At 34.3% G+C, this 24,787-nt stretch overlaps 1 protein-coding gene across 2 annotated transcripts; it reads left to right on the plus strand.

Moving 5' to 3' along the window:
• Positions 1 to 11,466: 11,466 nt before the first annotated feature.
• LOC112296086 (ERAD-associated E3 ubiquitin-protein ligase component HRD3A) lies at positions 11,467 to 15,186 on the plus strand. Of its 2 annotated transcripts, none has more exons than XM_073529014.2 (7): positions 11,467 to 11,829; positions 12,032 to 12,349; positions 12,540 to 13,031; positions 13,246 to 13,464; positions 13,608 to 13,928; positions 14,238 to 14,480; positions 14,608 to 15,186. In XM_073529014.2, the coding sequence occupies exons 1-7, from the start codon at positions 11,476 to 11,478 to the stop codon at positions 14,809 to 14,811; spliced, it is 2,151 nt and encodes a 716-aa protein (XP_073385115.1). In that variant the 5' UTR covers positions 11,467 to 11,475; the 3' UTR covers positions 14,812 to 15,186. The 2 variants fall into 2 exon arrangements, with proteins under 2 accessions (XP_073385115.1, XP_024404001.1); XM_024548233.3 differs by having other exon boundaries at positions 12,092 to 12,349.
• Positions 15,187 to 24,787: the final 9,601 nt, after the last annotated feature.

The raw sequence follows: 24,787 nt of genomic DNA on the forward strand, positions 1-24,787 counted from the left end.
TTTTGTAAAGTCCGGATGTACCAAGATTGGAGCTGTAGTAAATACCATCTTCAAGTCTTGGAATGCTTTTTCTGCGATAGGTCCCCATTCGAGCTTGTCCTTGCACGTTAACCGAGTGAGGGGGGCAGCAACTTGAGAATAATTCTTGATGAAGATCCGATAGTAGTTAGCAAATCCAAGAAAACATTGTGCGTCCCTAACTGTCTTCGGAACTTCCCAAGACATGATTTCTTCCACCTTCTTTGGATCCATCTTCAATCCTTCCGTAGTCGCGATGAATCCCAAAAACTCCATCTCAGTTTGGTGAAATAAGCACTTCTCCAATTTGGCATAGAGTCCTCGCTCCCGTAGTTTTTTGAGTACCAGACGAACGTGCTTCTCATGTTCTTCCTCGTTCTTAGAAAATATCAAAATATCATCTAGATAGATGACAACAAAATCGTCTAGATGCTCTCGAAAGATGTCATTCATCATGTGTTTAAAGACCGCTAGAGCATTAGTAAGACCAAATGGCATGACATTGTATTCAAAATGGCCATACCTTGTTCGAAAAGCTGTCTTCCATTCATCTCCTTCCTTGATTCGCACAAGATTGTAAGCTCCCCTTAGGTCAATCTTTGTAAAGATCCTTGCACGCCCAAGTTGTTCTAGAAGACCAGAGATCAAAGGCAGTGGGTAGCGATTCTTTTTTGTCACCTTGTTGAGACCTCGATAGTCCACGCACATCCGTAGTGAGCCATCTTTCTTCTTCACAAATAAGATTGGTGCCCCAATTGGCGACTTCGAATGACGGATGAAGTTCTTGGCTAGATTCTCGTCAATGTACTTCCGCAACTCAGTCAACTCCGTCTGCGACAAATTGTAGATTGGTCCAAAAGGTGGTTGTGCTCCTTCTTGCAATTCAATGGCACAGTCATAGGGTCGATGCTCTAGCAGCATATCAGCATTCTTCTTTTCAAAGTCATCTTTGAATTCTTCATACTGCTTTGGAATAACCAAAGTCGGAGTTGCATCTTCTCGAGTCGGAGTTGCAAAGATGACAAGAGGTGTATTTTGCTTGGCTTCCTTCATGAAAGCCCTTGCACCTATAAACAAGGATATGTTTCTAGACATTGTCTTGGCAGATTCCACCTTCAAGGAGTTTGTTGGAAATGTCACTTTTTGCAACTTCCAATCTATCAATGGATTATATCTATCAAGCCAAGATAGTCCCAAAATGATAGGACATGAAGGGGTCTTGATAACATTAAACACAATATTGCTCTCATGGTTTTCAAGACGTACCTTCAATGGTTTAGTTTCATGGATAACATTGCCCGAAGACAATGGTCGTCCATCTATGACTTCTACATGGACAGGCTTAAGTTTCTTTACAAGAAAAATATTGTGAAGCTTGGCAAACTCTTCATCTATAAAGCAAGCGGATGCACCCGAGTCTAATAAAGCATCGACTTGTAGTTCTTGAATATCCAGATGTAAAGGTACCATAAAACAATCTGAAGGTTGAGCTGAGAGAAAAGGACCTTGATTAATTTTGGATGTTGAGATGTCCAGCCGCACGGTCCCTATTGTGGCTGGGCGTCCTTGTTTTCCTGCATGCTTGTACTCCTGAGTCTTGTTGTTTGAGGCTTCTGTTTCTTTCGACAATCTACAGCTTCATGGCCCGCTTCTCCGCAATATAAACACAAGTTTTGTTCAAACCGTCGCTTCCTTTCCTCAGCTGTGAGGGGTTTGAAACGTACCGCATCAATTTGCATGGGTTCAAGATCTGTGGAGTGATTCTCTGGACCTTTTGAAAATGTAGCAAATGCTCCATCATTTCTCCAGCCTGATCGTCTTTCTTGTCGTAATTCAAAGAGGCGGTTGTCACAAATAATTGCCTGAGATATAAGTTCTTCTAAAGTATCCGCCTTAGGCATGGTGATCAATAAGTTCTTGACATCATCTCTCAGTCCATATCGAAATCGTGTCATGAACGCCTTATCATTCCAATCAAGGTCACATGTAAGCTGTTGAAATTCTGCAGCATAGATTGCAGCAGAACGTGATCCTTGTCGCAGATTTTGTATCTTTCTTTCAGCCACTCTTTCTCGATCGCTATCTCCAAACGCAGCAGTAAGTCTCTCTATGAAAGCCTCTAGGTCGTACAATATTGGAGAATGCTTCTCCAATAGTGGAGCAAACCAAGAGCGAGCATTTCCTGATAGAAGAGTACCTATGAAAGCAACTTGGGTAAATCCATTCGAATAACGAGAAGGGTATAGGCGTAGGTAAAGCCGTACTTGTTGCACAAAACCTCGAAAGTTGGCTCTTGTTCCGTCAAACTTGTCTGGCATACTCGCTTTTGGTTCTTTCGTACTAATCCTTGAAGTATCTATAGGGGTTGTATGTGACACATGTCTTGCTTCTCTCAGTCAAATAATCTCTTGTTGTAGGCTATGAATTTCGCATCTAGCTTCTTCGGTCACTAGATCAATTTGAGGTTCTTTACTTGGATTGCGAAGAAATGCAATCTCCTTTCGTACACTATTCATAAGAGCTTGAAGATCTGCAAGAGTTGCCACTCTATTGTCTACTTGTGGAGATGCACTGTCTATGACCTGGTCTACTTCCATATTTAGAGAATAGATGGATTAAAATTTTGAGAGAAGAAGAAATTGCTAAGTCTCTTGGAGAAAATTGTAGCATTACTTGTCACTAAAACCTACTCGGAGAAAAGGAAAAAAAAACACTAAACGATTTCAGTTTTAGAGGAGGATAATCCGCAACCTCTAAAAATGCCTCAATGCTTTCGAGAAGAGGGGTAATCCGCACTCTATCAAGAAGGCAAAGCTCTGAAATCGATGTTAACAGTCTTTTCTACTAGCTATGCTAAACAAAAAGAAAGAATTAATATCAGTCCAAGAGAGGGTAATCCGCAACCCTTAGAACGCTCAAGTATCTCCAAGGAAAGGAGTAGTCCACTCTCTGCCTCAAAGAACTAAGCTCTGATATTGTGATTGGGAAAATATCAGTTTAGAGGAAGGTAATCCGCAACCCCTAAAGCGCTAGAATACCTTCAAGAAGAGGGGTAATCCGCTCTCAAACAAGAAGGATTCAGCTCTGATATTAAGATAAAGGTAGTCTCCACAAACTATCATGGACACAAAATACAGACTTGAAATCTAACAAGAAGTTCAAGAAGAAGTGGCAGAACTAGATTAAACAGATGAGTACAAGAACAACACCAGAAAGGTGAACTAGAACTCCAAGAGATGTGTTGTCGAGACTGAAGAACTCTTCAGCCTCGACTCCTATATATACTACTGGCCTATGGTTCTAAGGAAGCGCATCAAGAAGCTTCCCAAGAACTATGAAGCTTCTCGAGCAACTACCCAAGAGCTAGGAAGCTTCTCAAGTAACTTCCTAGAATCTACTAGAATATTCTAAGAATCTTCTAGAGCCTTCTAAAGGAATCTTTAGGGAATCTTTGAAGAATATTCTAAGAGAATATTCAAAGAATCTTCTGGAAGTTTCTAGAGACTTCTTTCTAGAAGGTTCTAGAAACTTGTCTCTAGAAAGGTCTAAGGACTATGTCCCTAATATTATACGGCTCCAACTACCGGACAGAAGATCTTGACAGTAAGTATACCAGTGCAATATAAGGATTTTAAAGACGTGTTTCAAAAGAAGAATGCCGACATGCTACCGGAACATCGACCATATGATTGTGCCATAGACTTACAAGAAGGAGCACAACCGCTTTTTGGCCCAATCTACAATCTATTGCAGACGGAGTTGGCGGAGTTACGTAAGTACATCGACGAGAATCTAGCCAAGAACTTCATCCATCATTCAAAATCTTCAGCTAGAGCACCCATCTTATTTGTGAAGAAGAAAGATGGCTCGTTGTAGAAGTGCGTGGACTATCGAGGCCTCAACAAGATAACAAAGAAGAATCGTTACCCGTTACCCTTAATTTTTGGTCTCTTAGAACAACTTGGACATGCAAGAATCTTTACAAAAATTGATTTAAGGAGAGCTTACAACCTCATATGAATCAAAGAAGGAGATGAGTGGATTTTGCTTTGGGAGCTGTACTTTCATAAATGAAAGAAGACAAGAAGCTCTATCTGATTGCATTTTATTCTCGAAAGTTCTCTGCTGCTGAAATCAATTATGAGATCTATGATAAGGAACTTCTTGATAGAGTGGATTCTTTCCAAGAATAGCGTCACTTTCTTGAAGGAGCTGCACACCCAGTGACTATATACATTGATCACAAGAATTTGGAGTATTTCATGTCGGCTCAAGTTCTAAATCGACGTTAAGCTCGGTGGAGTATGTTCCTATCTAGATTCGATTTTGTTATCATTTATCGACTTGGAAAGCAGTAAGGACTATCTGATGCCTTATCAAAGAGATCGTATCTTGTACCAAAGGTTGGAGAAGCAACGTTTGATCAACAATGTATGACGTTGTTGAAGTCAGAGTAATTTCGGCTTTACGCTATTATTGAGCCAATTGATGCTGACTTCTTGAAACAGGTACGTGCCGTAACCATTGAAGATCCATTAGCCATTGATATCAAGCAGCGTACCAATGACGACAAGTTCAAGGTGGAAGGAGATCTTTTATACTTTGAGGAGCGATTGTATATTCCAAAAGGACTAGCACGACTTCGAGTTCTTCAATCTCGCCATGATTTTCCAGCTGCGGGACATTTTGGATTCAACAAGACCTTGGAGCTTATTTCTCGAGATTTTTTGTGGCCCCAAATGTGGAAGGATGTGAAAGATTTCTTCCTCTCCTGTGATATTTATTCAAGATCCAAGAATCCTCGACATCGCCCTTATGGACTTCTACAACCACTGCCGATTCTACGTCGACCATGGTCTTCAGTTTCCATGGACTTCATCACGGACCTGCCATCATTGAACTCATTTGACAGCATCTTTGTCATAGTAGATTGGCTTACAAAAATGGCGTACTTTGTTCTCTGCAAGAAGACATCATCTAGTGAAGTCACAGCAAGGCTCTTTCTCCATAATGTGTATGGATATCATGGACTACCAGATGATATCGTATCAAATCGAGGAACTCAGTTTGTATCAAAGTTTTGGAGATCTCTTTTTGAGATACTGAATGTGGATATCAAGCTTTCTTTGACTTTTCATCCTCAAACTGATGGCCAAACAGAACGGGTGAATCAAGTCTTGGAACAATACTTACGATGCAGCATCAATTATGAGCAAGACAATTGGACCGCATATCTGTCGCTAGCCAAGTTTGCATATAACAACACCCTCCATGCGTCGACTCAATATACACCATTCTTTGCTAACTATGGGTATCATCCGAAGCTTGATTTATTGAGTGTGTCAACAAATAACAATCCAGCAGTTGAAGGATTTGCGAAGCAACTATTAGAGCTTCAAACTACGTTGAAGCTTCAATTACAATCCGCTCAAGAATCCTAGAAGGCATCTGCAGATAGATTTCGGAATCAAGCACCTTCTTTCAAAATTGGAGATAAAGCATGGCTTCTTCGACGAAATATCAAGACCAAGCGACCATGTGACAAGTTGAACTATTGAAGATTGAAACCATTTATCATCTAAAAGCAAATCAATCCAGTGGCGTACCGTCTGGAATTACCGGCTTCTATGAAGGTACATCCAATCTTTCATGTTTCTCTGTTGGAGCCTTATCGAGAGTCGTCCTTTCCTAGAAGAGTGCAATGTCCGCCACCTAGTATTGAGATCGAGAACCACGAGGATATGAGGTCGAAAAGGTGTTGGATTCACGACAAAGGTGGGGCAAGTTGGAGTATCTTGTTCATTAGTGCGGCTACGATATTAATGAGCAATCTTGGAAACTAGTTGAAAATCTTGTCAATGCGCCACAAAAGGTATAGGAGTTTGATCAACAACATCTTCATAAACCTAAGTCGGTTCGATGATAGCTTCCTTCTAAAGCTTACTCATCCAAGAATATAAGAGAGGGGGAGAGCACCACCAAAACTCGTAGTTGATAAAGTAGAATTTTTTCAATAGCCTTCTGATATGGATAGCCAAGAGATAGATACTATGCCAGTCACATTATCTCAATCGACTAGCTCACGAAGGCGACCCCAAGATGAAGAACTGCCTATACCACAATGACGACGGAAGATACCGAGTAATCGATCACAGGTGATTGTATTTGAATTTGAGCCTGCTTACGATGGTCAGCCGAAAGGCGTGTTTCCAAGACAATTTCACAATGAAGACACGGAAATTCATGCTTGATCAGAAGTCGAAGGCGTGGGCCTCTACCGTTGGCTTCAAGGGTCGATGAACCACCTGCCTCTTGAACAACAGTTGGAGTTCATAGCAGACATTATGTGATAGATCTTCATTTTCTTACGTTGGTACTGATTAACAATAATATTGCTTCTCAGAGACCTTGAATCTAAAAGAGGGGGTGATGTTAGGGACATACTCATTAGAACCTTTTAGAGACAAGTTTCTAAAACCTTCCAAAAGTAAGTCTTTGGAACCTTCTAGAAGCTTCCTAGTTGGTGGAAGTTGCTTGAGAAGCTTCTTAGTTGGTGGAAGTTGCTTGAAAAGCTTCCTAGTTGGTAGAAGTTACTTGAGAAGCTTCTTAGTTGGTGGAAGTTGCTTGAGAAGCTTTCTACTTGGTGGAAGTCGCTTGAGAAGCTTCCTAGTTGGTGGAAGTCGCTTGAGAAGCTTCCTAGTTGGTGGAAGTTGCCTGAGAAGCTTCCTAATTGGTAGAAGTTTCTTGAGAAGCTTCTTAGTTGGTCGAAGTTGCTTGAGAAGCTTCCTAATTGGTGGAAGTTGCTTGAGAAGCTTCCTAGTTGGTAGAAGTTGCTTGAGAAGCTTCCTAAATAGGAGTATATATTGGAATCGAGGCTGAAGAGTTCTTTAGTCTCGACAACACATCTCTTGGAGCTCTAGCTCACCTCTTTGGTGTTGCTCTTGTATTCATTTGATTAATGTAGTTCTTGCCAGTTCTTCTTGAACTTCTTGTTAGATCTCGAGGCTGTATTTCTATGTCCGTGACATTGGATCTTCATTAAGAACTTCTTTTAAGTTGCAGCTCTACTTATATATTTCACTTATAAAGACACACTTAAGTAGAATAAAGAAGTCAAAGCATTGTTTGATGCTTTTAAAAATAAATTTATTTTTACTTCAATTTTATATTATGTTTACTTTTTGAAGGTATTTTTCATAGAAACACATGTATTAAAATTTGCCATGGGTGTGATATTGTTGCAATTGGCAACAGATGATAAATTCCATCTAATAGCTTTTTATTTTAAGAAATTTTTAGCAATAGAGATCAACTATGAAATCAACAATAAAAAACTTTTTATAATTGTGGATTCTTTTTAGGAATGGCATCATTATCTAAAAAGCAATTCTAGACCAATTATTGTCTATATAAATCACAAGAACCTCAAGTACTTCATGTTAAGACTGGTGTTAAATCATTGTAAGGCTTGTTGGAACATATCATTATTTAGATTTGATTTTAAGATCACATATTGACTTGAAAAACAACAAGGTTTGTCATTTGCACCTTCTAGTCATTCTCATGTTCTTAAGATATGTATCTTGCAAAGTCAATACATATTAAAAGTCTTATAGAACATTGTCATATAGCTCTTAATTAGATATTATGTATAGAGGCAAGAGTTAAACCTTCTTTACTCTTGTTAATGCCTTTCTAGTCTTTATTCTTGTTTCAAGACTTTTTAGTCTTCTTTTATTTGGCAAGAGCCATTCTAATTCAATATATTACCATCTTTGAATGATTTTTTAATCTTTTTGAGTGACATAAGAGTGTATTGAATTTTCTTTCTTTGAAATTCATGTCTTTGATACTATTTTAGATTGTAAAGCTTTTTAGAAGAAGCACTAAATACAATGGTCCAATGTACAAGAAATGAAGTCTAATATATTTTTTTTTATTTAAAAAATATTTTTTATAATTTGATAATATATATTTTTTGGATTTATCAAATATAAAATAAAAAAATTAAAGTAAGAAGTATTAATTCAATGGCATTTATTAATGCCAAATCTTTTTTAGTACCAATGTATATGAATCAAATATCTCCATAAAATTAAAGAAGTTGAATAAATACCTAATAAAAAAAAGGTTTTGTTTCTTTTGATAGAAAAATAATACAAATGATGTTAAAAAAAAAATATATTTTTTTCTATAATATATAATATAAGTATTCTAAACCTATTTATTTTGTATGTAGAATCCATAACAATAGAAGAAATATATCTTTTTGCAAGTCCTACTGAGTTGGAATGTACAAAAAATAGAGAATTTATCTTATTGTCTATATTACATTGATAAGTAAAGTAATAATTAACAACATGTATAGTTTTCATAAGGCAAATAATAAGTGAACGACCACCAAGTGCGATATGATGCAATCTTTGCCGCTCATTGTAAATAATACAAGCAATATATTTGCTACTAGAATTATTTTTTAACAAGACAATCATGATGTTTTTTTGACTCCACCTTTGCAATAATCAACCATGATGTCATTTCTTTTTGTGTTGGTTGAAGATGCTGAAAATTGAATGATATGAAAGAAAATAAAAAGGTTCATGGTTATGAAGACCATTCCCAACTTCTAAGTGCTATTAAGTACCACTATACAAATCATAGGTATGCAACTCAAATAGGCATTCAGTCAATCGACTTTCATTATTTTGTTGATAAATATGATTGTTTTTTTCACAATAAAATCTTCTTCTATCATATTTAAAATCAATGCAATCTTTATCATAGTAATGTTTGCAAACAATATATCCTTAACTATATGCAAATGTATCTATATTATCTTTCATCTCTTCTATACTTTCAAAATATTCCTTTCGTAGAGCACACATGTATATCTTAGTTTCCATTGCAAAATACAAATAACTATAGAATACACAATTTCCTCTTCCATCTCTATACACTAATTATAATATCAAAAATAGAAAATTATAGTACATGATAAACATGAAAAAATTTGAATATATATGACCTTATAAATATGTTAAGGCAAGACAAAGGAAAATATCCATTAATTATAGTTGTTGGTAACCATTGATATTTGTCGTATTTTCATGATTATATAAATTGTATTTACAAAAAACCATAATTCTTATAATCCAAATGCAGATGATAGTTTTAATGATGAAGAAGAGCTAAAAAATCCATGTGCCAATTTGTCGTGATGTATAGATAAATTTAGTAAAACACTAGGTCCATTTAATATTCTTCATGCAGAAAATATATATATATATATATATATATATATACACTCTAATATTACATATAGTAAAAATAATATTTGGATATAACTTGGTTTACTTTATTTGTATTGTTTTTGACCAACATATGTTTTAAGAATAAGCTCTTAAACTAATTAATTTACTTAAATTTAAATTAAATTATTTTAAATAGAATTATAATTTTTATTACCATGATTTATTGTATCTATACCATAATGTCGAAGCAAATTCTTCACAGCTGTAATGTCTATTATTATTCTTATTCATTTTTTTGGATATTTTTATATAATAATTTAATATTTGTATTTAGTACTAATTTTCAAAAGACTGTTATGTTAGTCTGTAATGTTAGTTTTTTGGTAACAAATATGTCATAATACAAAATGCGAAAATATATTCAAAATTTATTGCTTTTATGCATGTCCATTAAGTAGTAATCTTAGCCTGTAGGACTTACTCATACAAAAAAAAAAAAAAAAAAAATTAGACGTGAATTTTGAAAATTTCGTATATATGTATATTTAATCCTTTTGATAAGAAAATAATTTAAAAATCAAGTTTGAATTGGATTGATTACCATCCAATTATGTTAGTAGCTTGATTTTGAAATCATGCTTATTTTACAAGATAGCAGTGAATGTGGTTGAAAATATTATGGTGGCATGGTTTTCAAATACATTCTATCAACACAATTTGATACCAAATAATTTCAAAAAAAAGTCTGTATTACTTAAACTTAGTTACAATATAAATTAAACAGCTAATTATATGTGTATATATATATATATACATACACACACAATTATGTGATATTAAAAAATGATCCTTACAATTCTTTCCACGTGTTGTTAAAGTTTTTATTTTTATTTTTATTTTATTTTTCTTCATAAATTTTAACAGCACTTAATAGATGTCTATTCAGATCATGATTATCTTTGTAATTTGATTTTCGTATCCACTGTATTCATCCATCTATCCATCCACGCAAATAATCTATCTCATTTTCATTCATCCACAAATTCATCCATAAACCACATCCACCACTATATCCATCAATCCATACACATCATCCATCCAGGCGTCGACTCCAGAATCACCACTTCACTCACTAATCCAAGTCACTTCTGGAAAAGCGTAAAAACTGGAATGTGGGGTTCTTACCTGGCACTATGTAACTGGCATAGAATCTAATAATGATGTGGCCATTCCTCAAAGCAGCCCCTGCGTGGATTCCGCCCGGAACAGTCGTCTTCAATCTTAAAGAATGGGGAAGGGGAAGTGGGGGATTCTACCACATTTGAGCTTCCAGTCGCCGTCCCGAAGCTTACTTGCTTCCCTGCCTTCCCATTCCCTTCCCTTCCCTTTGCTTTTCTTTGCATACTTGCTTGCTTCGTATTTCCCTTACTATTCCCCACTGCCAATCGAATCCTTTCCGGGCCCTTCATTTATCAGGCAGCAGCTACTTCACACAATTCTGCGCTATTACTGATGCAATCCTCGTGCAGAGGAGGAGGATTGATAGATTGATAGATAGATAGATTGATTGATTGATGGCTTCGTGCAGAACAGATCTCGCAGGTCGATAATCAATCTCGAGGAGGAGGGAGGAGGAAGTTAAGTTAGGTTTTGAAGGAGGTCTTGGAAGGTTTGGGGGGAGGTGTGGTTGTTGTGACGAGGGGGAGGGAGAGGGTTAGAGGTGAAGAAGAGCTCTCGTGTTTGTGAGGGTTTGTCGGAATTTTGAGTTTGCCCCCCCTTTTTTTTGTGGTTGGGCACGGAGGTTGAGATTGAGCGTCATGGGATGGGAGAGGAGGATCAAGGATGTTGGTTTGGATTTTTGAGGAATTTTGTGGGAGGGTCTAGTTTAGGGTGCGGAAATCAGGTGAACGAGGTGTCGGAGGATGGTCTGAAGGTCGTTTGCGAGAGGAGCGCACTTTGCGTGGATTTATTTCGCATGGTCGATTCCTCGGGTGGATTCGGGATGCCTTGGAAGGAGCTTCACGAAGTGGATGATGTTGAGATGATGATGATGATGATGTGAACAGGGTGATGTGGGCGTGGTTGATTAGAAATTGTTGTGTGGAGGGCTCGGATTTTCAGGCTAGCGGGGGTAGTGTTTTGGAAGACTGATCAGTTAACCCGGGTGAGTGAGTGAGTGAGTGAGTGAGTGAGTGAGTGAGTTCAGATGGGCTTATTAGGTTGGCGGAGGGGACGGTCAATCCTCCACGTGTTGGCGTTGGTCTCGGTGTTATCGCTCCTTGCGCTTCGTGCCTCAGCGGCTAGTCCCTCCAAAAAAGGTGGTTCAACCATCCTGTTATTTCTAGGTTCAGACTCAGATGATAACAGAGACGACGGTAACCTTTCGGATGGTGATGATGGGTCATCCGAGAGCTTGCAGACGGAGGTTGAAGAGGCTCCCCCCGAATGGGATGAATTCAGTGATGCTCAGGATTCACAGCGGACCGATGAGGACTTGGATCCTGGATCGTGGAGTCAGATCCTAGAGCAACCACCTAACTGGGATACTCGTCACAAACAGGTACGTTACAGGTATTTTACTGTAATACACTGTTTTTGTTAATTATTTTCTTGCCCATGGTTCATGTTTTGTTTCGCAAAAACGAAGTCTCTGTTTAACACGGGCATGATCTGCTGAATTTGATCTTGGCTAATCTGCAAAAGTTGTTTAGTTTAGGTGAAATAGGGTTTAAGTCTGCATTTTGTTGGACGGTTGTGTGTAGAATATATCAAGTATGTGTCTCCTTTTTAGTTGTATGTATCGTCACTGTGATGTGTTCCAGTGTGCTTCCGGGATTCGGAAGATGATTTTAGCGGTAAATGAAGAAGATCCCGGCATGTTAAGTGAGGCGATTGAAATCCTGCGATCGGAGGCAGATATTGGGAATCCTCATGCTCAGTCAACACTCGGTTTCTTGAATTGGATGGCTATCGGTGTACCATACAGTGACGCCAAGGCTTATCTTTATCACGAGTTCGCTAAAGAAGGTGGAAATCCACAGTCAAAGATGGCACTTGCCTACCGCTACTACCGCAATCAGGTGCTTGGTTTGCCTCCTATCTAGATTATTATGAAATGGATAAGTGGAAACACAGGTAATTTATGGAATGCAGTTTCTTGGTCAGCTCAACCCCTTGGGTGTCTGTTTATCGCAGAAGGATTTCAAATCATTAAATACGGACGTTTTTGACCGTATATTTTCTGACAGCACATGATTTGTTTTTGTGTAGGAATATGAAAAAGCTGTGAAACTATACTCTGAGCTCGCTGCCATAACCATGGCGAGTTTTGTAAGTTCCAGAGAGGGTCCTCTCTTGGAGTACGTGCGGTTGAATTATGGATTAGAAGAGAGCAAGGATGTGTTGAAAAAGTTCCGAGGAGAAGAGGACGACGACTTCCAGTTTTTAGAGTATCAGGCTCGCAAGGGGCATCCAGATTTTATGTTTCAGCTTGGAGTGTTCTACTACTATGGCTTGCGAGGTGTTCGGCGTGATCACAGCAAAGCACTCCTCTGGTTGCTGAAGGCAGTTGAGAAGGGTGAGTCACGACCGTTCGAGCTGTTAGGGGAGATATACGCACGTGGATATGGTGTAGAGAGGAATTACACCAAGGCTTTAGAGTGGTTTAAGGCTGCTACTGCACGGAAGCAGCATTCTGCCCTGAATGGGATAGGTTTTCTTTATATTAAAGGACAAGGTGTAGAAGGCAAAAATTACACCAAGGTATGCGTCCCGAGGCAAATGTTTACCGCTTGTGCTGTGTTACGAGCTGGTCTCCTTTTTTGATTCCTGCTGTTTGTCTTAGTTATATCAAATACCGGGCATAACATTCACTAGGTTGAACTTTCAGCCAATTTTTCGAGCGGGCATAATCATTCTCTATGGAATGTTGTTTATTCGACGTTGTAATTGCAATAGTTGTGGTCATATGTGCCAGGCTAGGGAATATTTTCAACGTGCTACAGAGGCTAGCAATGTGGATGGATTTTATAATCTCGGCATCCTGTATTTGAAGGGCTTGGGAGTTGAAAAAGACTACTCACGTGCCAGGGATCTTCTGGTGGACGCTGCCAACAAGGGGCACCTCAAAGCGCGATATCATCTTGCAATTATGTTGCATAAAGGCACGGCAGGCATGAAGAAAGATCTTGCTCACGTAAGTGCAGGCTCTATGGGCTCTTATTGTGTACATTGGAACATAATGATATTGTTACGAGTACATTCATCCGGTCTGTATTAGTTTGGTGTTGACAAAGTGACCTTGAACTGGATTGCCTACTAAAAATTACTGTCGTATAGGCTGCGGCATTGTACAAGCTTGTAGCAGAGAGGGGCCCCTGGGGAAGATTGATGCGTCAAGCTTTAGAGTTTTATATCAAGGGCCATGTCGGCAAAGCGTTAGTACTGTATTCTCGCACTGCGGAGCTTGGATATGAAGTAGGCCAAAGTAATGCAGCTTGGCTGCTTGAGAAGTACCGAGTTGGGATTTGCATCGGAAGCTCTGGCATTTGCAAAACTGAAGAGCGCCACCAGCGAGCACATAACCTGTGGCGACATTCCTCTGAGCAGGGCAACGAGCATGCGTCGTTGCTGTTAGGAGACGCTTACTATTATGGTCGAGTATGTGTGAAAACTCAACCTTTTTAAGCATGCATGTCTCTCAATTCTTGGAACTTGAGTGTCGTCTGAGTTGGAGCCGATGATTGACTGTTCTTAGACACGTCGTTCAAGGAAGAAGGTTGTTAGTTTGAGAGTATTAAACTTAACTTGCTTGTTGTAAGTTCTTTCAACAAAATATCCTCAGACCACGTTAGTAAGATCGAGAATTTCATCATTAGTTCCTCGTTTGTAGTTTATTGAACTGCAACACGAAGCTTCTAGCGTGATTTCGCAGAATTTTATACCAGATTTTCTATTTGTTTTTATCAGGGGGCAGCCAAAGATCTGGAGAGAGCAGGTGAGGCCTACATCAGAGCAAAGGAGAAGCATAGCTCACAGGCAATGTTTAACCTGGGCTACATGCATGAGCGAGGGTTGGGTTTGCCATTGGATCTGCATCTTGCGAAGCGGTACTATGATGAAGCACTTGAGGAAGAGCCAGCAGCATTTGTACCCGTTACTCTTGCTCTCACTAGTCTTTGGTTACGACAGCATTACAGTGGGAGTTTTCTGGTATTATACTTCATTCGGTTTGATTCAGGCTTTGTGTTGCATTTACATCGGTTAAGAGTTTTACTAAACTGTTATGTAATACTTGAGGATCCACATTTTGAGGGGCTATGGCGCTCTGTTAATGCAGGTGAAGGTTATCGATTCCTTGCCGGACGCACAGGCAAATCTTGAGGAGTGGTGGAGCAACATGACTGTGGATGAACTTGATGCATTGCTAGTCACACTTCTCCTGAGCTTATTGTTTGTTATATATGTAAGACAAAGACATCGGCATCACTATGCAGCTGCTGCTGCCGCTGCTGCTCCACCTCCTGTTTTGCCTGCGCAGTAATTCCCCTTTTTGACTCTACATAGTTTATAGTGGTTCCTTGGTTGCTAAAATATCAACCAATTTCAAGTCTTGGTTGGCGGATTGCGTATAATGCGAGGATAGAATCGGGAACCCTATGTGCTGAGAGCACTTGCTTTCGGTTGCCTTCTTCACATGGGTGTGCCCACGAGCCCCGCTTCAAAACTGCAGTGCCATGTATAGTTTATATTCTTCTCAGCTGGGAATTGTGTATCGTCATGCCAATATCTGTAGATTAGTGATGCAGTTGAGAAATTCAAGCTCGACAGTTGAGACTTGGAGATGATGGTCATTGACTTGATGAGGGGAAGTTAACATTCATAATGAGCAGAGAGTTTACCAATGTATTTATATCCACATCTCTCTTTTTCTCTCCATATCTTTACATATACGATTGAAACTTTTGACATCTTGCATATTCGTTCGACAGGGATCTTTGTATAAGTTTGTTTAGTTAATATGTTGTAAATGCTTGGTTGAAGTTGGTATATGGTGAGATGAGAGAGGATAATAATCTTGAAAATCTTATTCTGGGTCCATTCACAAGGATGTTTTACATATGAAGGTATCATGAAATAACGCAAGGACTTTGTTGCCTTTTTTATTTTTATTTTTATTTTTTTATTACAAAAATATGCAAGTTACTTTTTCGTAGTTTTCGGCCCACATTATTAGCTGTGAAATAAAATTTTAGTCTTTTACAGAAAAGAATAAAACGCTAATTTTAGCTGTGTTAAATGTGAGGTACTCCTGAAACAGACACTGAAATAATTGAATGCCGAAATTGAATTCTCGTTTGTAACCTGCAAAGATTATTTCCAAACCCTCTAGGTAATGAATCCAATTTAACACATGTAAAACCCTTGAACATAAATTTTTTAAAAAATATAAAAGAATTAGTGAAATAAAGTTTTACAACATAATTCGTTGAACAGATAACAAACAATTGAAATTTTTAATTTTGTTTGCATGAATGCATGTGAACATTTTCATCTCAAAGTATTTATTTGGTTGAACAACAGGTTAACCTTTTTATGATTTTCACATTTATTAATTTAGCCTATAATCAAAATTACTTGAACTTGTCAATATCTTGTACTAAATACTTGGTCTTTGTTCATAAAAAAATTGAACTGGTGTTTTATCATAGGACATTGCAACTTATTGAGATTATTCTTTTGGATCTTGGACAATTATTTCTTTGTATGTTTAATTGCAGGCTTCAAAGTACAAAAATGGTGTGGAGATTTTCTCTTGAGAAAAATTATGTAGACCAATGGTTTAAAAGTAGATTTGAGAGTTGTTGATACCTCTTGTTGATTCTTCCACAATAGTGAAAAAGATTCTCTAACTTCTTTCATTGCCTCCTTTAATCATAATAAATTTAGGGAACTACTAGGTGAACATCCTCTTTTATTGCATGGACATCTTTCCATGCCATACAAACAATACAATTCTACAAATTTATCAATGAATTGAACAAAAGGAGGGGAATGTCCATGTAGCCATTCCACTAATTTCTATGACTTTTAGACTTATCCTTCATGTCTTTATTTAATGTTGTTCAAAGAAAAAGAGCATCTTTATAATATTTCACTAGCAACTTAGATTAGGTACAAATTTGTGTGTTGGCTCATTTTAATTGGCTTTCCGATTCTTAACAAAATTCTCTCAATTGCATCTTTCAACTGTGTATTATGGACATACATGTTTACTTAGATAAGAAGTGCTAGGTAAATATAAATGTAGGTACATTTGATATTATCGTATGGCAAAACTTCTTAGAAGCTCCATAGATGCACATTTGTCTTTATACATATCAATAGTTGATCATAGGTTAGAAACTTTGCCAATAAGTTAGCCATGTATGGCACATGTAAGTAACTTGTGGTACAAACTAATGATGTGGTGCACATATATGAAACTTACCTTGTACGTAAAGATATGTGTCTTGCAAATTGAACATACATTAGAAGTCATATAGAATATTGCTATATAGCTCTTAGTTAAATAATATATATATATGGAAGTAAAAATAAAGTCTTCTTCACTCTTGTCAACATCATTCTAGCCTTCAATCTTATTTCAAGACTTTCTAGTCTTCTTATCTTTGGCAATAGCCATTCTAATTTAATATTATATCATCTTTGAGTGATTTTTTTAGTCTTTTTGAGTAATAAAAGAATTTATTGATCTTTTAGTTCATTAAAATTTATGTTCTTGACAATTGAATAAGAATGTTAATTTGTTATTCTTATTTTATTTTTAAAATGAGTGAATTACTTCACTTCTATTATTATATTTTAAAGGTTGTAAACTATCCACTTTTAAACTAACTTTTAGTTTTTTAAACATTGATTGTTTTTTTTAAAGAGAGTAGACTACCTTTTTTTGTAAAAATTCTCATTTGGTATTAGAAGTTGCAGATTACTCTGTTATAATTTAACTTGTGAGTTTATTTGAGTCATCTATGAAAGAAAAAACTATGGATGATATTCATAGTTACTTACAATTATCAACTCTTATGTTCTCGATTAGATCTATAATATATAGTATCATAGTATGATACAGCTTAATAATACTACTATCCATCTCAATGCTTTCTATAAATCTTGAGAGATCTATTTGTTGTGTTTTGTGTACACCAGGTATGAACATAGTTGTGGATGTGGGTACTACATGTAATTGTTTTCAATTACATACATGTGACATCTTTTTTGATTTTTTATACAGTCCATGGTAGTAAGTATTTACCACTACCACAATGGCTAGCCAGTTTAAGATTGTATCGTTCTCTTTTTATTCTACAAAGTAGATTACTTGAACATGCTCAACACAAATTATTAATAAGAATGACATAGGTTCTCCCGCTTTGCGAACAAGAGCTTTGGTTTACTACTTTATAAGTTTTGATCCAGAACATTTTCTAAGACATATAGGATTCATACAACTCAAAAAACCAGTATTCAATCCATTATGCTTGAAGGAGATAACAAAAGTTACAGAGATGATATGTCCTAGATGTAGTTCATTTGATTCTATAGAGAAGATTAAAAGAATGAAAGTATATTCTAATTGTAAAGATCATGCAAGAATATATATGTTTGATCCAAAGAGGATATGTTTTGTTGATAAGAAAGAACCAAGCTATATTATATCAGCTTCTACTATGAAGGATATGCTCAGTGCTTTATCAAATGATCAAATCCCAAGGATTTAATAATGAATCATATACTTGTTGTTGCTAATTGCATCAAACTCTCTTCACGTCCTCAAGATAGCCTTGCTAGACTATATACTTCAATACTAAGAAATAATGGTAATGCTTCTATCGTATATAAAGAGCACTATAGAATAATAGGAAAGGACTTGTTTGAGAACAATGAAGGATCTCTAATAAATAGGATGTGAAGAAAGAAAAGTACATTTAGAAGGTACATCATTGGAAAGAGAAATAAGCATTATGCAAGAGTTGTAATAACTCCTGATTTTAATACAGATGTTGATGAAGTAGGTGTTCTTTTATTCTTCTCTAGTAATCTTAAAAAACAAAAGGATGGAGATTATGTACTACTTAATAGACAACTGTCTCTTCAAAGGATGTCCCTTATGGCATTTAGAGCAAGGATGATCCCTGACTCTTATAATATAAGAATCAATCCATTTGTTTCTGCAAAATTCAATGCAGACTTTGATGGAGATGAAATGAACATATTCTATGCATCATCATATTCTTCTAAAGCTGAATGTGATATACTTCTTGCTATTGATAAGTGCATCTTGTTACCTTAGAATTGGATGCCTATTGTATATACAATACAAGATACAATTGTAGGAGCGTTCATGATGTACAAGATGAATAAGATACTAAGATGATCAACACTGCATGACTGTATCATGGTGTCTCATGCTCATCTTGATGCTACTAATATATGTACTTGAAGAGATCTTATACTCATGCTTATCCAAATGGTAAGCAATTGTAGCAATCTAGCAATCAAGTTGCTCACATCTAATACAATAAAAGATATAATCAAGAGTACGTTCATAATCAAAGGTAAATAAGGTGCTTTAATATTTCTAGTATCATTAGAAAGAATTGTTGATCGCTGCCTTCTTGAAGAAGGATTAAGCATAGGATATGATGATTATGTAAACAAGGTTGTTCTTGTTGCTATAGTACATGTAGGTGCAGATGATAAGGATGTGGATGTCATACTTAATAATATTTGAAACGTAAGCCAACGATTTGTAGTAGAATCTATTGATAACAACAACTTGTTCTTTACGATGATAGAAAGTGGATCTAAAAGAAGCTTTGTCAATTTGGGACAAATATCCTCACTAGTAGGTCAATAATGGATAAAATGAAAAAGACAAGCAAGGATATTACCAAGTGATAAAGCTTTAGCATGATGCAGCCCACACAATAATTCATTGCAAGAACAAGGATTTGTTAATCCTATTGAATATTTCTTTCATTGCCAAGGAGGTAGAGAACGACTAGTTAATATAGGTGTGAATACTTCTGATACTAAATATATACAAAGACGTATGTAAAAATCTATGCAAGATGTAACAACATAGTATGATGGCACTATTAGAGATGGTTCAGATATTATACAATTTTATTATCAAAGAGACAATCCAGACAACTATAAGATATGAAAAAGTTTTTATATTTGCCACTTGTTATTACATTCATAACATTCGAAGACTATAGTCATTCCTTTGTCAGCTGATCTCTACTGAACATCAATAGATATTGTCTAAAGGGAGATTAGATTTATAACTATTGTAGATCTCAATGAGCTTAAGAATACTCTTAGGATTAAAATCTCATGTATTTTTAATGTGAATCATAGAGATACAATTCCTATGCCTATAGAAGGAGTCAATAACAAGGTTTAGACTCTATGCCAAGAAGTTGTATAGTTGAGAGAAGCAAGTAGATCAAATTTATAATTAAATACAAAAAGCCTTGTTTCTATAAGTATGAAGGAGGCAAGGATAAGTATATCAGAGAAGTTTAACAGAACAAGACCAAAGTTTTGAAGATTTCTACAACAAGTGAAGCTCTTTTTAAGGTTGCATCCTTTCTAATACCCTAATGGATTTACTCAAGTTGAATTTATAGGTGCACTTCTATTCGGGAATGCTCTCTATTAGTTTGTATTTTTGATGGAAAAAGATTCATGACTTTTTTATAATCTTAATTCATTCTTATAAGTCTTTATAATTACATTTGAAAAAAGTGATTGAAAAATGATAGCAAAGACCAAACTCCTATTTTATGATAAAGATTACATTCAGCCACAATATATAATAGAATTTCAAAACCTTGTATGTAATATAGATTAGAATGATAAAATTCTTATCAATCAATTTTGATATAGATTGAAAAAAAATGTCAAAGATTTATTATTGACAATACAAAGAGCAGACTCATTGGAGCAATTTATTGCTCAAGCCATTGAAGGCGACAATCTACTCTTTGAAAGATGCTAAGAATAAAGGTTTGATTAAAGATGTATAAATCAAGTTATGGCGACAACTTCTAACTTTTTATAAGCTTATTCATTAAGGCCAAAACCTATGTAAATTGGTACAATACATTTCAAATCTCTTACTAAGTAAGAAAAAACTTGATGTCATTAAAAAAGATTATACTTATATTATAGAAAACTTAAACATACCACTCAATATTATCCAAAAAAATAACATACTCACAAAATGAGAAGCATAGTTACAAAAAAAGAAAATATATTAGAAAACAAGTTTCTCTAATTACAATAGGAATTGTACAATTGAAATCTTGCATAACACCTAGTAAAGGTCATATTATTTTTTTAGATCCCTCACCTTGTTTTATAATAGAAGATTTTTTAGGACTAAAAAATCACAAAGTCTTTATCTTGTTAGATTCAAGAGCTTTGACTTATTTTGTAGACAAAGCTTTTATTAAAAAATAAGAAAAGATTTTAATTCAAAAAAATAAATCCATGTATGTAAAAGTCATAGATGGTTGTTTGTTATCTTTTAGAGATATTATTTGTGAAATAGTTCTTTTAGATGTAGTAACTAAAGATTATAGTAATTCAATAATATTTAATGTTATTAAATTTATTTCTAATCTAATTATTTTAGAATTATCATGGTTAAAAAATTATAATCTTCAAATAGATTGAATTTCTTGTAACATTGATATTTTTTCTAATTCAACCTAGGATTTTGCTAGTTTAATAGAATCCATAAATTCAATACAATCAAATCTTTATTGATAGGTGCAAGAGCTTTCATGCATATAGGAAAAGAAGGATCAACTTTTGCTATATATGCTACACTTATTTTCAATAGGAAAAAGACTTCAAATTGCATTCCAAGCAAGTATTAAGATTATTAAGGCATTTTTTAAAAGAAAATATAAATATTCTTTTAGAAAATTGTTCCTATGACTATTCAATTGATTTTAAAGACACAGCTCAACCACTATTTGATCTAATCTATAATTTATTGCAAAACAAGTTGGATGTACTTAAAGAATATATTGACAAAAACTTGACTAAGAATTGGATACAAAATTTTAAATCTCCAACAAGAATTTCTATCTTATTTGTGAAGAAAAAAGACATATCTTTGTGAATGTGTATGGACTATTAAGGACTCAACAAGATCATTATTAAAAAACATATATTTTTTGTCTTTGATTTTAGAACTTTGTGATTAACTCAATGAAATAAAGATCTATATAAAAATAGATCCAGAAGGAGTATACAATTTCATATGCCTTAAAAAAAGAGATGAATAAAAGACTACAATTTGAACCAAGTATAGACATTTTGAATGTAATGTCATACCTTTTGGATTCACAAATGCACTAGTTGCATTTTAACATTTAATGAATGATGTCTTTTGTGGGTTATTTTATGACTTTATTGTTTGTTATGTAAAAAATATTTTAATCTACTCTAAGAACATAGAAGAGTATGAATTTCATGTTCATTGTACATTACAAAAATTAAAAGATGCAAGATTATATGCCAAGATAAAAAAGTGTGTAGTTCAAACTACTCAAGTTAATTTCTTAGAATATATCATTTCAAATGATGGTCTTATGATGGATCTTAAGAAGGCTCAAATTATCATAGACTAGAAAATTTCAGAAATAGTTAAATTTATATATTATTTTTTAAGATTTGCCAAGTATTATGTTATTTTTTTAAAGATTTTTTTTCAAATTATGACTTTGCTTACATATTTGACTTATAAAGACAAATTGGAGGAGAACAAAGAAATTGAAGCAATTTTTGAAGTATAAAAGTTATCATTTATTTTTATAATAATTTTATATTATATTATTTTTTTAAGGTATTTTTTTCATGGAAATAAATGCATCAAACTTTTCTATAGATATAGCATTATTGCAAATGAAAGCAGATAATAAGCTTCATTGAATAGCTTTCTATTCCTAGAAATTTTCAATGGCTAAGAGTAACTATGACATCTATAACATAGAGCTTCTTGTAATCATGGATTCTTTTCAAGAATAGCATCATTATCTATAAATTACTTCTTGTCTAGTCATTATGTATATGAATTATAAGAATCTTAAGTACTTCATATTGGCGTATGTTTTGAATTGTGACCAAGCTCATTTGAGCATGTCTTTATGAAGATTAGTTATCAATCAAAAAAATAATAAGATTTATCAAACATCTTATTTAAACATTCTTATTTTATATCAAAAGAAAGAAATATAATTTTTTATTATGAAAGAATAATTTTCTTGAAGTTGGAACATTTTCATCTTTGAGCAATGAAATCAACATTGACTACTGATCCAACCTTTGTCAAGTAAGTTCAATTTAGTATGTCCTTTATTTTTCTTATTCATGATATGAGAAATAATTATTCTAAATCTCATGATACTTTTAAGTTAGAATTTAAGAATAATCTATATTATTTTGAAAGAAAATTATATAATTTTTAGAAGACAAAGCACAATTATGTATTTTGCAAGCTTATCACGATTTTGTAGTAGCCAGAAATTTTAGATAAAATAAGATTTTAGAGCTAATATCAAGATATTTTTGATGGCCTCAAATATAAAAGACAGTCAAAGACTTTGTACAACCATGTAACGTTTATTAAAGATCAAAAACTCCATGTCATCAATCTTATGGACATCTTTAGCTATTATCTATTTTAAAATAATCATGATAATCTATTTTTATAGATTTTATTATGGATCTTATTACTTTAAATTTATATGATTTTATATTTGTAACAATAGATTTCTTTACCAAGATGGCATATTTTATAGATAAAATCTACCACATATGAAATATCAACTAAGTTTTTTTTTAAGAATATCTATTGCTATCATGGATTGCTCAAAGATATTATATTAGATAGAAGGATTCAATTTATATCAAGATTTTAGAGAATCCTTTTTAAAATTTTAAAGATAGACATAAAGCTAATTTTGGCTTTTTATCTTTAAATTGATAGACAAATGAGGTGCATAAATTAAGTTTTGGAATAGTATTTGAGGTGTATCATCAACTATCAATAATATGATTAAACAAGTCTTTTACTTTTGATAGAGTTTTCTTGGAATAATAAAACATCAAGGAAAAAAATTCAATGAAAGCAAATAATCAATTAAGACTCTTCTCAAAGAAGTATAACAAAATAGAAGTAAGAAATTATATTCATTAAAAAGAAACTAGAATGGCTATTGCCAAAAGTCAAGAAAATTAAAGACTTTTGAATCTAAATTAGACCAAAAAAAGAATTGATAAAAGTAAAGAAGACTTTATTCTTGCTTCAAGGTATATTATCTAACTAAAAGCTATGTAGCAATGTTCTATGGGACCTTCAATATGTGTTGACTTTGTAAGCCACATATCTTAACTTACAAGGTAAGTTTTCTATGAATGTCCTATATAGTTAACTTATTCCACAAGCTACTTACATGTGTGATATGTGGATAATTTGTTGACCAAGTTTCTTATCTAAAAATCAACTATAAATGTGTGTAAAATCAAAAATATGTGTATAAAGCTTTAAGAAGCTATTCTAAAAGATATTATATAATTAATTTATTTTTATTTATATTTATTTATTTCTATATAATTATATAGGTAATTACTTGAGTGAGTATGTATGTCCAAGATATTATCCCTTCTTTTAGAGATGAATTCCACAAGGCACAATCATCATATATTGAAGAAATTTAAGATGCCATGAATTATGTTTGTCATATATTTTGACCTTTGTTTTCTTTAAAGATAGTTGATAGGTCCTCTCAACCATTGATAATATCTTATACTAAGGTGGAATGACCACCTTATTATTTGGTTGTTATTAAAGCCTTCATAAATTCTTTCAAATAAAATATTTAAAATATTATCTAGAATTATTTTTACTGCTAATAAAATCACCAAATATCAAAAGCTTCTTCTAAAGTTGTGATACTAAATACTATTCAAGGAAGAACATGTTGTTCTTGAAGATCTTCATCTTAATTTCTTTGTCTTAAAGGTTGATACAATTATAATATCTCTTTTGATAAGTCAACAAATGATAGCTCTTGAGTTGAATCCACTAGTTATTGATTTTCCATCTTCTCAATACTCCAATATACACAGAAGCTACAAACAAAGATAGAACATAAAGTATTATTTTTTCTTGAACTTTTTTTCTTTTATAGTAAAGATTTCTTATTCTTCATTTAGGTTTTGATTGATGTCATTGATAAAAAGCCTCCACCTTCTCTGCTATATTTGCAAGATTTTTTATTAGTTCTCATATGTATTCAAGAAATTTCAACCTATTTTGGTGCTACTTTGACTCTAAGACCTCTTCTATTACAAATTCTTCATTATTGTCTACTTTTATAGAAAGAAGTGGTATTTATTTTCTTCTTTGTATGTTCATTGTCCTATATGATTCA

This window comes from Physcomitrium patens, chromosome 19, assembly GCF_059467195.1.
Source record: "Physcomitrium patens ecotype Gransden chromosome 19, ASM5946719v1, whole genome shotgun sequence".
Classification (NCBI taxonomy): domain Eukaryota; kingdom Viridiplantae; phylum Streptophyta; class Bryopsida; order Funariales; family Funariaceae; genus Physcomitrium; species Physcomitrium patens.